Source organism: Equus caballus, chromosome 23 (assembly GCF_041296265.1).
Source record: "Equus caballus isolate H_3958 breed thoroughbred chromosome 23, TB-T2T, whole genome shotgun sequence".
Lineage (NCBI taxonomy): Eukaryota > Metazoa > Chordata > Mammalia > Perissodactyla > Equidae > Equus > Equus caballus.
This window is the reverse complement of record NC_091706.1, coordinates 41308012-41321975: the sequence shown is the minus strand read 5'-3', so window position 1 is coordinate 41321975 and position 13964 is coordinate 41308012. Positions and strand designations below refer to the sequence as shown.

General features: G+C 37.8%; 1 protein-coding gene across 4 annotated transcripts in view; it reads right to left on the bottom strand.

Annotated features, from left to right (window-relative positions):
- Positions 1–13964, bottom strand: part of KDM4C (lysine demethylase 4C) — a 390883-nt gene that overhangs the window by 96241 nt on the left and 280678 nt on the right. For all 4 annotated transcript variants that reach the window (XM_005605001.4, XM_070248477.1, XM_070248476.1 and 1 more), the window contains 2 exons: positions 11649–11704; positions 9337–9445 (listed from right to left, as the gene is read on the bottom strand). In XM_005605001.4, coding sequence (XP_005605058.2) covers positions 9337–9445; positions 11649–11704 — 165 coding nt within the window. The remainder of the gene's footprint in view (positions 1–9336; positions 9446–11648; positions 11705–13964) is intronic.

Sequence of the window (13964 nt, the reverse complement as noted above, 5' to 3'; positions counted from 1 at the left end):
TTAAAGCAAAACAAAAAGCAATTCAGAATACCTTTCCATGGGTTTCTGCAATCCTGTGTGATTCTTATTGCAAATCCCCTTTCATATGTGGCCACACAGCTTGGCAGCAATATCCCAGTGTAGGCTATGTTTTTATTGATTGCAGGACACATTTGTCTTTCTTGGTAACACTGGACTTCCCTTTTTGCTCTTCTCTTTGCAAATCAAAGTATCTCATTTCTATAGGTCTTGTTTTCATTTTCAATGCATTTCATTTCCTTTGCTCTAACAGAGAACATAAATGAAAGTTCGAGGGCTGACATTATCTTACCTGATGGTTACACTCCAAAAAGAGTATGGAGTGGCAGATACAATATTACCACAAAGCAAATTCACATCCAGACAAAGCGCAGTGGCAGTTGTTCACTGCGCCTGAATTACTGACCAGTAATAGTCACAGAACATAACATTCCTCCAGCCCTAACAGTCTAGGAGCAAGACATTAAATAGCCACATACCCATGAGAAATACAATTCTGGCACAGCTCTCTCTGGCTACTTCCAGAAGGACTACAAGGACCTCAAATTAAGTATGTCCTAAATGGACTTCCCCCTAAACGCCATGCCCCTTCCAGTGTTGACAAGCCCTGTGCATGGCATGACCACTCTCCCAGCTGCTTATGCCAGAATCCTAGCTTTGTCCACACCCAGTCTGAGGCAACCCCGCCTCTGATCAGTTCACTTCTAGTCATCCCCAAGGTTACGCCAAAATCATCTTTCACATAATTATTGAAACTGGCCTCTGTGCCTCCAGTCCTGCTTCCTCAAATACATTCTCCCCAGCAGAAACAGAATATCCTTCTGATCTGATCATACTATTCCATTTCTTAACAGGCATTAAAGGTTCTTCAGAGTGTTCAGGAGACTACAAAATCCTCTAGAACAGCACTGTCCAGTAGAAATAGAATGGGAGCCACCTACGCAATTTTTAATTTTTTAGGAACGGCATTGAAAAACAGGTGAAGGAGGGGCGAATGAGGAGTTATTGTTCATTGAGTATAGAGTTTCAGTTTAGAAAGATGAAAAGTTCTGGAGATAGAGGGGTGTGATGGTTGCACAACAATGAGAATTTACCACTGAACTGTACACCTAAAAATGATTAAAATGAAAATTTTATGTTAAGTATATTTTATCACAACAAAGAAGAAACAGGTAATTTTAATAATATATCTTATTTAACCCAACAAATCCAAAATATTATCATTTTGACATGTAACCAATATAAAAATTGAGATATTTTACGTTCTTTTTTCATACTGTCATTGAAATCTGCTATGTATTTACACTTACAGCACATCTCAATTTGGATGCTAAATTTTCAAGGCTGTTTGAAATGTGAAATGTGCAATGTGGACCTACTAAAACTATATAGTTGTGTTTCATATGTTTATGCCACTCCAGTTTTTAAGCTTATTTAAAACTAAATAAAATTTAAATTCAGTTCTTCGGGAACACTAACCACATTCCAAGTGCTCAAGACCGTAAGTGGGCAGTGCCTACCATCTTGACAGCACAGTTCTGGATCTCCTGAGGCACCCTCTTCTCAAGCTTCATCTCTCCCTCTTCAGACTTCATGCTCCAGCTCTACTGTAATTTCATTCCCCGGAACTTACAACTCTCTCCCACTTCCACGCTACTGAGCGTACTGTTCAATCACCTGATCCCTCCTCCAGCTAGCTCTTCTCATCTGTCAGGTCTCAGCTTAGGCATTATTAGGCACTGCTTCCTCCACGAGGCTTTTCTACTCTTCCATATCACCAACACTCATACCAAGTCTAGTAAAGTCCCTCACTGCGTTCTGGATTTTTACTTTAATAGATCTTTTCATATTGCTTTGCAATTGCTTGCCTAATTTTTAATAAATTCCATTATCCTGTAATGGCTATAAAAGCGGAAATATCTATCACCTAACTATACAGCAAGTCCTAAATAAATATTTATTGAACAAATGAATGAATAAACAAATGAGCGCACCAGGAATGCACTTCCTCCTTATAATATTCATCTGTTCTGTTCCTGACTGGCCAAAAGGCAGCTTACAGAGATTTATGCAGCAAGCAGTGCATCATTAGCCATAAGCAATGACCAACTTTAAATGCAACTTTATGCCAGGCCCTTCACTTTCCCATTTCATCCTCCCAACCCCCTCAGTTTATAGATGAAGTTCAGAGAAGTTAATCCTCATGGCCAAGGTTGCCTAACTGGAGGACGCAGGGCTCAAACAGTCTTAATCCAGAGCCTGCACATTCCATCTCAATGTAACAGGCTTAGAGTTGCATGAACTAAAGGGTAACACAGATGAATGCAGAGAACCTTTGATATTTCAATCAATAAATCCCACCGTGACTGGCTACAACTGCACTGGGACCTGTGTCTTAGCTTAGGTTAGAAAATGACATCAATAAATCGTGGGAACACATCTAAAACAGACCACAGTGACTGATGTTAAATTAATTACAAGTATGAAAAGATTCTCACTTTATAAAAAAGCATTTTATAACTTTTTTATTGATTTTTAAAATACCCTTCTGAAGGAATAAATAACAATTTATAATAAAATATTAGAAAAGCAAATAATGAATCCACTGTTTTACAATAATGACTGTACCTTTCGAAGACTATAACCTCTACGCTGTCAATCACTGTTGACCAAGCCAAACCCTACGGATTGTTTACAGCCACCTAGCAGCTGTCTCGGTTTGGCGTGTGTGTTGGTATTGACCCGGTCACTGTTGGAGCGAAAGGGGTGACCCCATCTCTGGAACCCCGACCCTAGCTCACTCACTCTATTGAAAGATCCATCAGCAACCACTACTCACACAGACAAGATCAGAAAAAATGGGCCATTCAGCAATCCAAGCTAAAAAATGATTACTCTCTCACATAACTCTTTAATCATGAGTTATCTGAAGTTCTACTTATCTGTCTAATAATGTTTTTAAAATTAGTCCTCAGGAAAAACGAGTTCAAAACAAAATTTAAAGGCTCTAATCAATTTCCTTTTGCCTCACAGTTTTCTTTCAGGAGATAAAGAAAAATCCATAGTAACAAGATAACATTTCATGCATTTACACATTTTCTCCTATAGACATCTACAGCCTTCAGAAAGTATATTATTTGTAGTCATGCCTATCTGACATTTTCCATTTTACTCAAAAGATTTTATGGTTTGGTATTACAGCAATATACAAATTTGACAGCTTGCAATAGGATCTAGTCCCTGCAGCAAATCATTCTGACAGCTAAGTACTATACAGCTACTAATGTACATTTTTTTTACACTACACTTACTTAAAAATCTTACAAAGTTGGGGACACATGTATGCTGAAATCCTGAGGAACATTCTTAATGATATTGTAAATTTTATACAGGACTTATTAAATAAGAGGACCCTACATAGCACACCACAACTACGTCACTTGTAGTGTCACTTACTCCTCCTTCAGTAATTCACTATTAAAAGCAAATTTTTCCTCAATTGCATTTAAAGAAACTTGCTCATCATTGTCAATGGTTACTATTTTCTTAGAATTCCTCTTTGTCTTTAAAAATAACTGAAGATGTGAATAAATCAGTACACAAGTTAATGCAGAACATAAGGACTTTTTTTGATTGCCTTTACAAAGCTACCTTTTTTCTTTTAAAGTGATGAGAGATAATCGATATGCCTTTACATTTCCTGAAATGCATTAACAGGCTCTGTCAAACACAACAGTGATTCCTCTAGCAAAAAAGCAAAGCTGCTCTCCAGCACGGCTACAACATTAACTAAACAGGACTTAGCGTGATCTTACAGCACAAGAGGCAGACTCCATCTCCATCTCTCAGTAATTCTACTTTTAGTATTCAATACATCTGATACCATAAGCCAGTTAGCAAGAGAACAAGCGCTTTCCTCTGAGAAATGGGAAGCCTGAACGTATTTTCTCCCCTTGATTCAACCCTTCAGGAGAAATGCCACAGTGAAACCACTCTATTTTCAGAATTGATGTACCTTTCAAAACTATAATCTTTGGCTTTCAAGTTCACTATTATTTGCCTTCAGGTACAAATTTTAAAGTGTATAGAGGCTTCCAGGCAGAATAGTTGGTCTCAGCCAGACACTGAAACGCTTGTAGCTCAGTCATCACTGCAGTGTGAACTCCTTTTCAAAATAATGTTCTTCACTCAGACAACACTTGTGCCTGTGTTTGGTTCACTTGCCAAATACAAATCGGAGGTCATTGGATGCCTGGGGGCAACTTCAACTATTTCAAAATTCATTTCTCCCTCTATTTGGTTGCAGAAATAGGATTTCAAATGTAAAAATCATAGGAATGTCTACAGACATAGAAACAAGGCACTGTGCTATGTGACCGTGAGGAGGGATGTGTGGTGAAGGAACATCATCAAGTTTTTAACGCAATCACAGCAATCAAGATAGACAGCATTTATTTTGATACATGCAATTTAATATGTAACTTTCTCTCCAAATAGAAAAAATGTTTAAAACTAACAGTTGCATTGAGGGTCTGCTGCAATTTTCCAGGATTTCTTAGAATCCACAAACTTTCCTTGCTGTTTTATTTATGTAAATTCCATAGATCTTTAATTAATTCAGCCTTCAAGAATCGATCAATGTATGTAACAGACATTCATGGTAAGTATGTAACAAATACCAGAACTTCATGCCGTTTTATTTATTTTGCTGGGTTTTTTTTCAATGTTCTTCCCTTAAATTTTATAATCAAATCTAAAGATTTTTTTGTTGATCTGCTTCCAAAAGATGATATCGTCCCTGAAGATCATTCCAGCAGATGACACTGCTGTTCTCTGTGTGACCTCACTACAAAAACATTGTTTGTCCCCTGTAAATTCCTGTCCTTAATTCTTCTTCCTGATCATTTTTTCCTGTATTTTTTCTATTGTGAAAACCAAAAAAAGACATTCTAACTTCATGTGTGTTTTATACTACCCTACTTCCTTTGTGTTTTCATTTTTGCTCCTCATTCAGAGATTCAGTTATGACCATGGCCAATCAATCATATTAGTAGAGAAAATAAGACACAAGGAAGTAAGAAAAGGAAATGATTGAGTAAATTCTAAAATGTAGACGACATGGGGGCAATTGTTTTCTTTTTGTCCTCAGGCATACCAATCATCTGTGACTCCAGGTGAACGCCTAGACTGGCTATCCCTGAGGGTGAAGGAAAGGTCCTCACACCCTCCTCGCTCTTCTTCCCACCAGGGGCCCATGCTCTGCTGTTCACTGGATGAGCAGAGAAGGTACTGGAGGACATGGGGAGGGGGCTGGGGATGACAGGACTTGCCACAAGGATAACTGTTCTCATACTGTAAAGTCATTCAGAAGCAAAGGAATTCATTCTAAAAAAGTAGGTAAGAAAAATACTAAGTAATCTAGAATCTGCACTAATAATCAGAAGAATGCTTTGGCTGACAGAGAAAATGGTTCTCCGTTTTGGCTATGACTTTGGATATAAAGTTATTTCAGCCATTTCTTCCCTATAAAAGGATGGCTCTGCTTAATAACCTGGTGCTTTTAGATAGTAACCTGTAGCATTTTTTAGATGAGGCAGCAATTACTTTAATAACCCCTGAGATAATTACTCTACACAAAAGCTAAATATTGCTAAAGAAAGGAGAGAAAGAACTAATTGGAAAAAGACCACTAAAGCCAAATATATTTTTGCAATAAAATTTTTTTAGTTTAAAAAATTAATAAAATTTAAGAAGTATTTTAAATTATCAGCCACATAAAATATGTCTTGAAAATAAATCTAGTGTCATCACTGTTGTCTATTTAATTATCTGATGAGTAGAAAGAAGCCACACCTGTGATATTACCAGACCAGGTGGCTGATTGAGATAAAGGTTCTTCATAAAGCACACACCGTTTTAGGATCAACCTAATCCACTGGAGTGTACTGAAAGGGCTGTTTTCCATTTGCTGTCTCTCCTTTTGAAATGGTCATTGTAAGTAAGAGAGAAAATCTGCTAAAGTAAACAAATCCTTTCTTACATCCTCTACAAAAATCTTTCTACACAAATAATTGTATAGATGGGCATTTCAAAAGCTGCAAGTTGAACCGATGAATGAATAAAAGGCCAGCAACAGTATTACCAAAATATTCAAACACTTCCGCATAAACTCCAGTATTCCCTATTCTAGAAAGACTGCTAATAATAATGAGCATTTTTTATATACAGCTTTCATACTTCAGAAGACATTTTAAACTCATGTTTGCCATCAGCCTTTCTTTAAGCCTCTTGCAGTTACTAGCTGTTACTCGTGTTGCTTATTACTTATACAGAAAAACACTAACTTGCCCCAAGGGAAAGCAGCTCTTTTTATATGGCTAAATAAAAAACTGAACTGAAAAACTGCCCTCTGGAATTCAGCGCTTTGAATACACAGCAAGCAGCTCTTCCCTGCCCCTCTGCCATCCCTTGGGCTACAGCAGCCCAGCATGCATCATAACACACACACACTCTTATACTCACTCACACTTACACTCACACACACCCCCTTCTACAAGTGTGGGCAGGGCTATGAGTAGGCACTTGCTGAGGGAGGTGAGTTAAGGGCAATGGGATGAGAAACTGGTGCAGCAGCACCACCTAGTGGGCAGTGGGTCCCCCTTGCTGCTGCTTCATGGATGAGCAGTTTGTCCAACCTACATCAGGTCACCCCAGTTTTCAATCCCCAACTGACCAGAGGTTCCAAGATCAGAACTCTCAGACACCAGAGCAAGTGCTGCATCCGTGCTCCGTAGGCTATCTGAAGCACTGCTAGTCTACATGCCCTAACCACAGCTCCCCTGTGATGCCAATAAGGAGACCAATGTCTCGCTTTAGGGTAGCATGCAGAGGGGTGAGCAGGAAGTTACCACCACGACTTTTAAGGGAGAAACTGTAAAAAGGCACAAGCCATTCAGCATTGTCTGATCAAACCCTTCAGCCACAAAAATTTTAAGCCAGAAGCACAAATAATAAATAATTTGATGCCTTTTATTCATTCCATAAATATTTACTTAGGAAATATTTACTTAGTGCATTCCACCCTACACACAAGTGATCATTTGTAAATCTTGTTATTCAAAGCCTGTCTGAGTCTAATCACCAAGGGACACTGAGCAAGACTGGGACCCAGACACTACCGTGTAGGAAATTCATCAGGGTGACGGTGCTATCTTGAGGATTCTTGGTGAAAAAGTCATCCAGTTTTGCCCCCTTTCAAACTATTACAGCATTTTTTTTTTTCCTATTACAGGTTTTTTTCCCCTGAAACAAAGTTTCTCCTTGTATTTTCCCACTTGAGGTAACCACTCGGAGCATTTTGATAAATAGCATTCCAAGAAACTATCCATACATATAAATTGTATCAAAAACAGAAAAAAATCTGATCTACAGCATGCTATTTTCACCTAAATATGTGTTGTGGACATCTGCATGTTAATAAGTTGCTCTACATTGTCATCTGAAACCGACCTTAGCTGATCTTAAACTCAGTCAAGACATATTCTTCTAAAGGTACCAATCATTCCATAAGGAAGATGTGATATACACAATCAAAGTGAGACACAGAATTGTGAAGAAAACAATAAGCGTTGCCACTTTCAGCCGCAATCATCAGATTTCAGATTTCTAGTTACAACTTGCTGAAAGGCACTGAAATGATCCATGTTGTTCCTCTCTGCTCTTCCTATAAAACCCCTTTGGGACAGGTGTGGGTAACGATACATCATTAAGGAAGCATTCGTGGACAAGAGCAGCCAGGATACAGGTCCAATATAAAGATAAGCATCAAGAGTAATGACTACTCATTCTGAGGGGCATTCAACTGCTAACAGAAGTCATCTTTCAGACAGAACCAAAGGTGATTGTTAAATGTGATATTTTAATTTTTGCAAATACTTATTACTTATAAATCAGAAAAATATTAAAACTGTTAATATCTGTCACACTAAACATTAAATTCTTTAACACGTGGTGAACTCAACATTTTTTTTATATCCTGCCTTATTGTCTTAATTCTGTCAAATGGTTTTTGTTCGTTTCTTATTGGCGTTTTTTTTTTTAAATTGGTGACCAAGATATGAGATTTCAAACTTTCCTGTGAAAGTCCAGGAGCTAAAGAATTTTAATTTCTTCTGATAGTGACTACAAGCCCATTTAAATGGCCCATTCATTTCCACCTCATTCACAAAACTTCCATTACTACAGCCTGAGTATCCTGGTCCCACCACTTGTATCTGCCAACAGCAATCATCAGGTCCTTAAAGGGCCACATAATTTCCAGCAATGTGAAATTCTCAACGGTGCCATAATGGGAAATAATAGTGTTCACTTTCCCTTCTCTGAGAACAAAAGGCAGTAGACTAGATTCTAAGTGCCTGAGACAGAGGTGCAGAGATAGTACACCCAGCTCCCCACGGGGGAAGTAACAAAACAAGTAACAGTTGGGTAGAATGACAGCTACAATGCCTGGAATATTCTATAGTGGAAAGAATAACAAAGACTGAAGAAATTCTAGGGTATTAAGTCCACATGTAAGACACGCTCCAGTATTTTACGGTCATGAAATTTAACTTCAGGAAAGATTCTCATTAAATATGAAATACAAGGGTCTAAACTAATGATCTGTTGTCTCACAATTTAACAGAACTCCAAGGTTACTTCAATGTTGAGGATATTAAAGCCCTGTCTTGTCAATGAAAAATATTCTTAACAAAGAGAACCAGCGGGAAGGTTTTTATGAAAGTTTCTAAACAGGTCAGAAGAAACTCAGAGAGTTTGGCAAATTAAATGACTTGTATCTATTTGTAAGTGAGAAAATTCCTTGGTAATATAAAAGTTTTTGTATTTCTCTGAAAGTCTCTTCTGGGTGAAGAGATAATAAAATCAGGTTAGACGCATTTTGCCAAGTCAAGACCAACCAAAGACAGGCGAGAGAGAAAAACTAAACAATTTAAATAGAGATACTTGGATAGCTCAGGTCCATTACTAATGAAACTCACCAGAAAGCCTATAGTTTGAAAATTCACATTAATCCAGGAAATGTAGTACTATTCCTTTGCTTCATTTCAAACATAATTTGAGGAACGTTATAAGCATACTTACAATACAACAAAAAAAGAATATGTACAGATAAGTAAATTGAAGCTAAAGGGAAAAAAAGGGGTAGAACAGTAAAATGAAGCTAAGAGAAAAATTATCTTGGGAATGTGTGCATCAATAGAAATATTCAGATGAAATTCACACTCATTTATGAGGTAAAAAAGAAGCTTTGCCACTCACCAATTTTAACCTCTGTAAAGGTATTCTGCCTACATCTATCTGTGTCCTTTCTGGGACATTAGTGAATCGAACTTCTGGGACTGCAACGGCACACATGACATGGGCCCACCTACAGGAAAGGAGACATTAAACGTCAACAAACGTTCCCTAAACTTACATACCTCGTACTCCAACCAGGCGATGGCAGTTCTCACAGATGGGAAGCACACAGATGCCAAAGAAAGCCAGAAGCCTAAATCCATCACAAACACACTTAGAATTTTAAACCTATGCGATGATACCTCGACAGCTTCAGTACCACACCCGCCCACCACTGTGACATGAAGAACTCAGTGAAGACCAAAGACTCGGTCTTAACAATATACATATATTTTCCTACACTTGCTCTGCAAAATACTGAAATGCAGGAATGGAATTTGCTATTCCATTTGATACTGAAATATAGAGGTGTTTAATACACTTCAGCTAATTAACATGTGGCAAAAGATTAGTTCAATTAATAAAAGGTATGAACTGGGTATAGCATATAATCTTTTTACATAATACAAATGTCATTAAGCAAACTAGAACAAACACCAAAAGTTTTCTAAAAGAATTAATGCTGATTAAGTCTTTAATTAAATTGTTTCTCATTGCAATCCTACTATAATCAAAGGAACCTAGAGATAAGGAGAAATGAACTTTAGCTTGTTCCCTTGTTTCCTACTTAAAACCTAGCATATCTCCTTTCAAATTCTGAATTACTTCAGAAAAATAACAATGTTCCCATTAGCACTATTAAGTTTCTCATAAATGTTATTCCCCAAATAAATATAAAGACTCTTGAGGTTCAAAGAGATCTTGGAAGAATTATCAAATCCATCAATCTATTTTTAAGTGAAAGCATATTTATTTCACTCAAACAACATAAGATTCCATCCTGCCTTTTAAAGACCACAGGAAGAGAAGACAAGTGTCAACCCCATCAGGGCATTCTTTAAGATCTAAATAAATACTATAATTCTATAGCAAACACTATCGCTTTTTGTTCTAGCTTAAGATAGGAAGAGACGTTCTTATCATCTCTGACTTCATAGGAACCACTTAAATCATCTCACAGTCTGCATGACCTATGCAGCATCCTAGAACCAGTCAACACTTTTTAGTATAGTGCCAATCACATTAACTAAGACTGTGAAAGATGAAGATCTGAAATTAAGCAAAAATACAGTTTGTTAGACTAAACTTTATCAACGTAGGAATGATAAATGCCTTTACTTTTCCTTATATGCAACCAGAAACATGTGCACATGCACATAATTATGCTAACTCCATCATTATAGTATACCACGGGTCCCAAGTCTAGCGCCCATGGGGCCACAAACTGGTAAATCATGGTAATCTGGGGAGTGTCTGCCCCATTTAGGCCAGTTCTCATCCCAACTTGTTATTGCCATATAGAGATACACAATCATTTTTCAAGTAAAGATGAAAATCTGGATTTTTACATAAAATCTCTCAACTTTCAAAATTTGGATCAAATTTGTAAAACAGCATGTCAGTCAAATAAAACATATCTTGGAGCCGGATCTGGGCCCTCAAGTGTCAGCTTATAACTCCTGCCTAAACCATTTCTGCATGCTTCTATTTCCAAAGGGACCTCTAAGATGCTTTGGCCCCATTTTAAATATTAAAATCGGGGCATGAAAATAAAATTCACACAAAAAATATATTTCAACATCTGCCACAAAAAACCAGATTATTTTTCTTTTATGTTCACTTTTGATTCTCTTTCAAGACTCTCTTCATATTCTCCAATGGTCCCCTGAAAATCAACGTTTTCTCCCTGTGTTTCTATTTGAGTACACACACATCTCTTCTTAATTTACCAGTGTTAAAAGTAAAGGTTCTATTTTAATGTTATGACTATGATTGACTTTATTTATCTGAAGATAGCAGAATTCAATGTTTTCAGGCATATTCTGTTTTTATTAGACTAATAGGATTCATCACATTAAACACTAGGAGTCCAATGGCACCTACATGATATGCGTTGCCTCATTTAAAAAACTCCATTAGTAAAAGCGGGTTATTCTTCATGGTGTCAAAGACAGAACAGAAGCAAGACATAGAACACTGTCATCCAGCGGAGGTGAATGTGCTGTCAGTAATGGTCGCTGAAGACATGCACAGAATCCCAGCCTCAGATCTGGACAGTAAATGCTTTGGAACAATGTGCACAATGAAGAGAGGTCAAGCAAACTGTCATCCAGAGGTTCAAGGTTCTAGAGAGGAGAAGGAAACAATGAAATTCAAGACAAAACGTTACTTACTTATTGTTCTTAGTTTCCTTAAGAGCACCCCCTCTCAAATTGCAGAGACAGCATTCCTGGGGGAGAAAAAACACCACACAATTATCAGACCCATATAATAAAAGTTCTTACTGTTTATCTAAATATTCCCATAAATTCTAATTTTTTATTTTAAAATTAAAACAATCAGGAACTTCATGAAGGCCTATCTCTGAGCAGTTTAAGAAGAGAAAGTAAAAAGAAAGGTGGGAAGGTAAGCATACACCCAAAACTGTTCTTGGTCTATCTATCTCCCAGAAGGAGCCACCTTTATCCTGGTATCGTGTTCAATCTCCACCTTCGGGAGAAAGCTGTGACACAGGGAACTTGGTAGCCTGGAGAGGTACACACTAGAACTCTAGAACAGAGCATACACTTACGACTCGGGTTCTCTTGTGCTCCAGGAATCCACTCATATATACAGGCTGGCAAAATTAGAGTATTGGTAGGCTGCATTCCTTTTTTTTTTTTTTTTTGAGGAAGATCAGCCCTGAGCTAACATCTGCCAATCCTCCTCTTTTTGCTGAAGAAGACTGGCCCCGAGCTAACATCCGTGCCCATCTTCCTCTACTTTCTATGTGGGATGCCCGCCACAGCATGGCTTGATGAGCAGTGCCATGTCTGCACCCGGGATCTGAACCAGCGAACCCAAAACGGAACGAGTGCACTTAACCGGTGCACCACCGGGCCGGCCCCAGTAGGCTTCATTCTGATATAAGGATGAGCAAGAAGCTCTTTTTAAAAGACACTCTTTTCAGAAAAGTACCATTTAGACCTTCCTGTGGGCAAATAGTGTTGGAAAAATTGTTCTGATAAACTCAGGCTATTCAGCCCCAGAAAACAGCATCATGAAATGTTTTCCTTTATCCTCTTCAAATAAGTTTACATGTCTGGCACTTTTATGTGTCTTAGATTGGCATAGACTTTTTCACTCCACGATGACTCCCTTTACTACAAATCCAGACTTTATTCATCATTTCTCACTTCAATCCTATGAAAAAGTCCATGGAAACAGGGCCAGAACGCAATGCAATGCCTTCTGTTGACCTAGAATTTTTACATTAAATACCTAAGTAACGTTTTTATTTTCAACCTCAAGCTTGTCCTCCCAATTTACCGCATTAATAGATTTTTTAAAAAATCATTATAGGTTATTTGGGGGTTTTTGTCCTCCAAGCTGCACATATAAAATTTCTCTATCTGTTTTCCAAGGTGATCTTCCTCAACTGATTCTGACGGTTTTGCCTAGCTTTACAGGAAACCCTCTAACTGTTCTACTACTAATAACTGGGTGTCGAACTCCATAGTTTTTATTTTCCTGACGAGAACAACAGCAAAACAACTGAGGAGAATCAAAATATCTGTATAATTCTTAATAGGCAGCAAAAAAGGCAAACCACCAGAAATGTTAATGGTTTTGTGTGTCTGGAATGTCTCTGCACATCCATTTGAAACATCCTGGGTGATTATTAAAGGCTCAGAGTGGCAAAAGCTGCCCCATATTTAGACATCTGAATCCATTATAAATCCAGCTGGAGGAGATAATTCAATGGAAAATTTTCTCTATGCACAACACAAAGCCATACTCCAGAGGCCTTTGAAATAACTGGTTTTGGTGAAGCACACAATCAAAGGAAAGTTTCACAATCCAAAGATTGAAAGTGAGAAATCCAGTAATTCAAACTATTCAATAACATCCAAATTATTCAATCATAATTTCATAAAAAGTTACAATTTTTTTCAGTAATTTAACACACATTCCACAGAGAGAGAGAATAAAAATGAAAACAAAACATGAGGTCAAATGTTTTCATTGTATATGAAAAGAGGCAGCATCGAAGTGGGAATGCAGCAAAGGAGAGTTGTGGGCTGTGCGGAGCTCAGCCACTAAGAGAATTAGATGCCTGATTAATGAAACTGGTAGTGAGAAGAAGCCTAAAGGGACAAGTTAGCAGAGTTAAATACAGCAAAGCAGCGTGGAATCTGCTTTAAAGCACCTGATTAGGGTCATTAACAGGTACACATGTTGCAGAGCACTACTACAACGGGAGGAAACAGTCCTCTAAAGCAGAATACGGAGACTAAAAATTACAAGTACAGTTGAGAAGACGCCCACCTACCACAATATGAAACTCGTTCTTTCTAGGACCATGAGTGACCTCTCCGTCACAAAATCTAATGGATAATTCCAAGTCCTTGGTTCACCTGACCTCTTAGCAGCATTCAACCTTGCTGATCATGCCTGAAAGGGTTTCTCCCTATCATGCCTGAAACCATTTCTCCCTGTGATTTCTATGA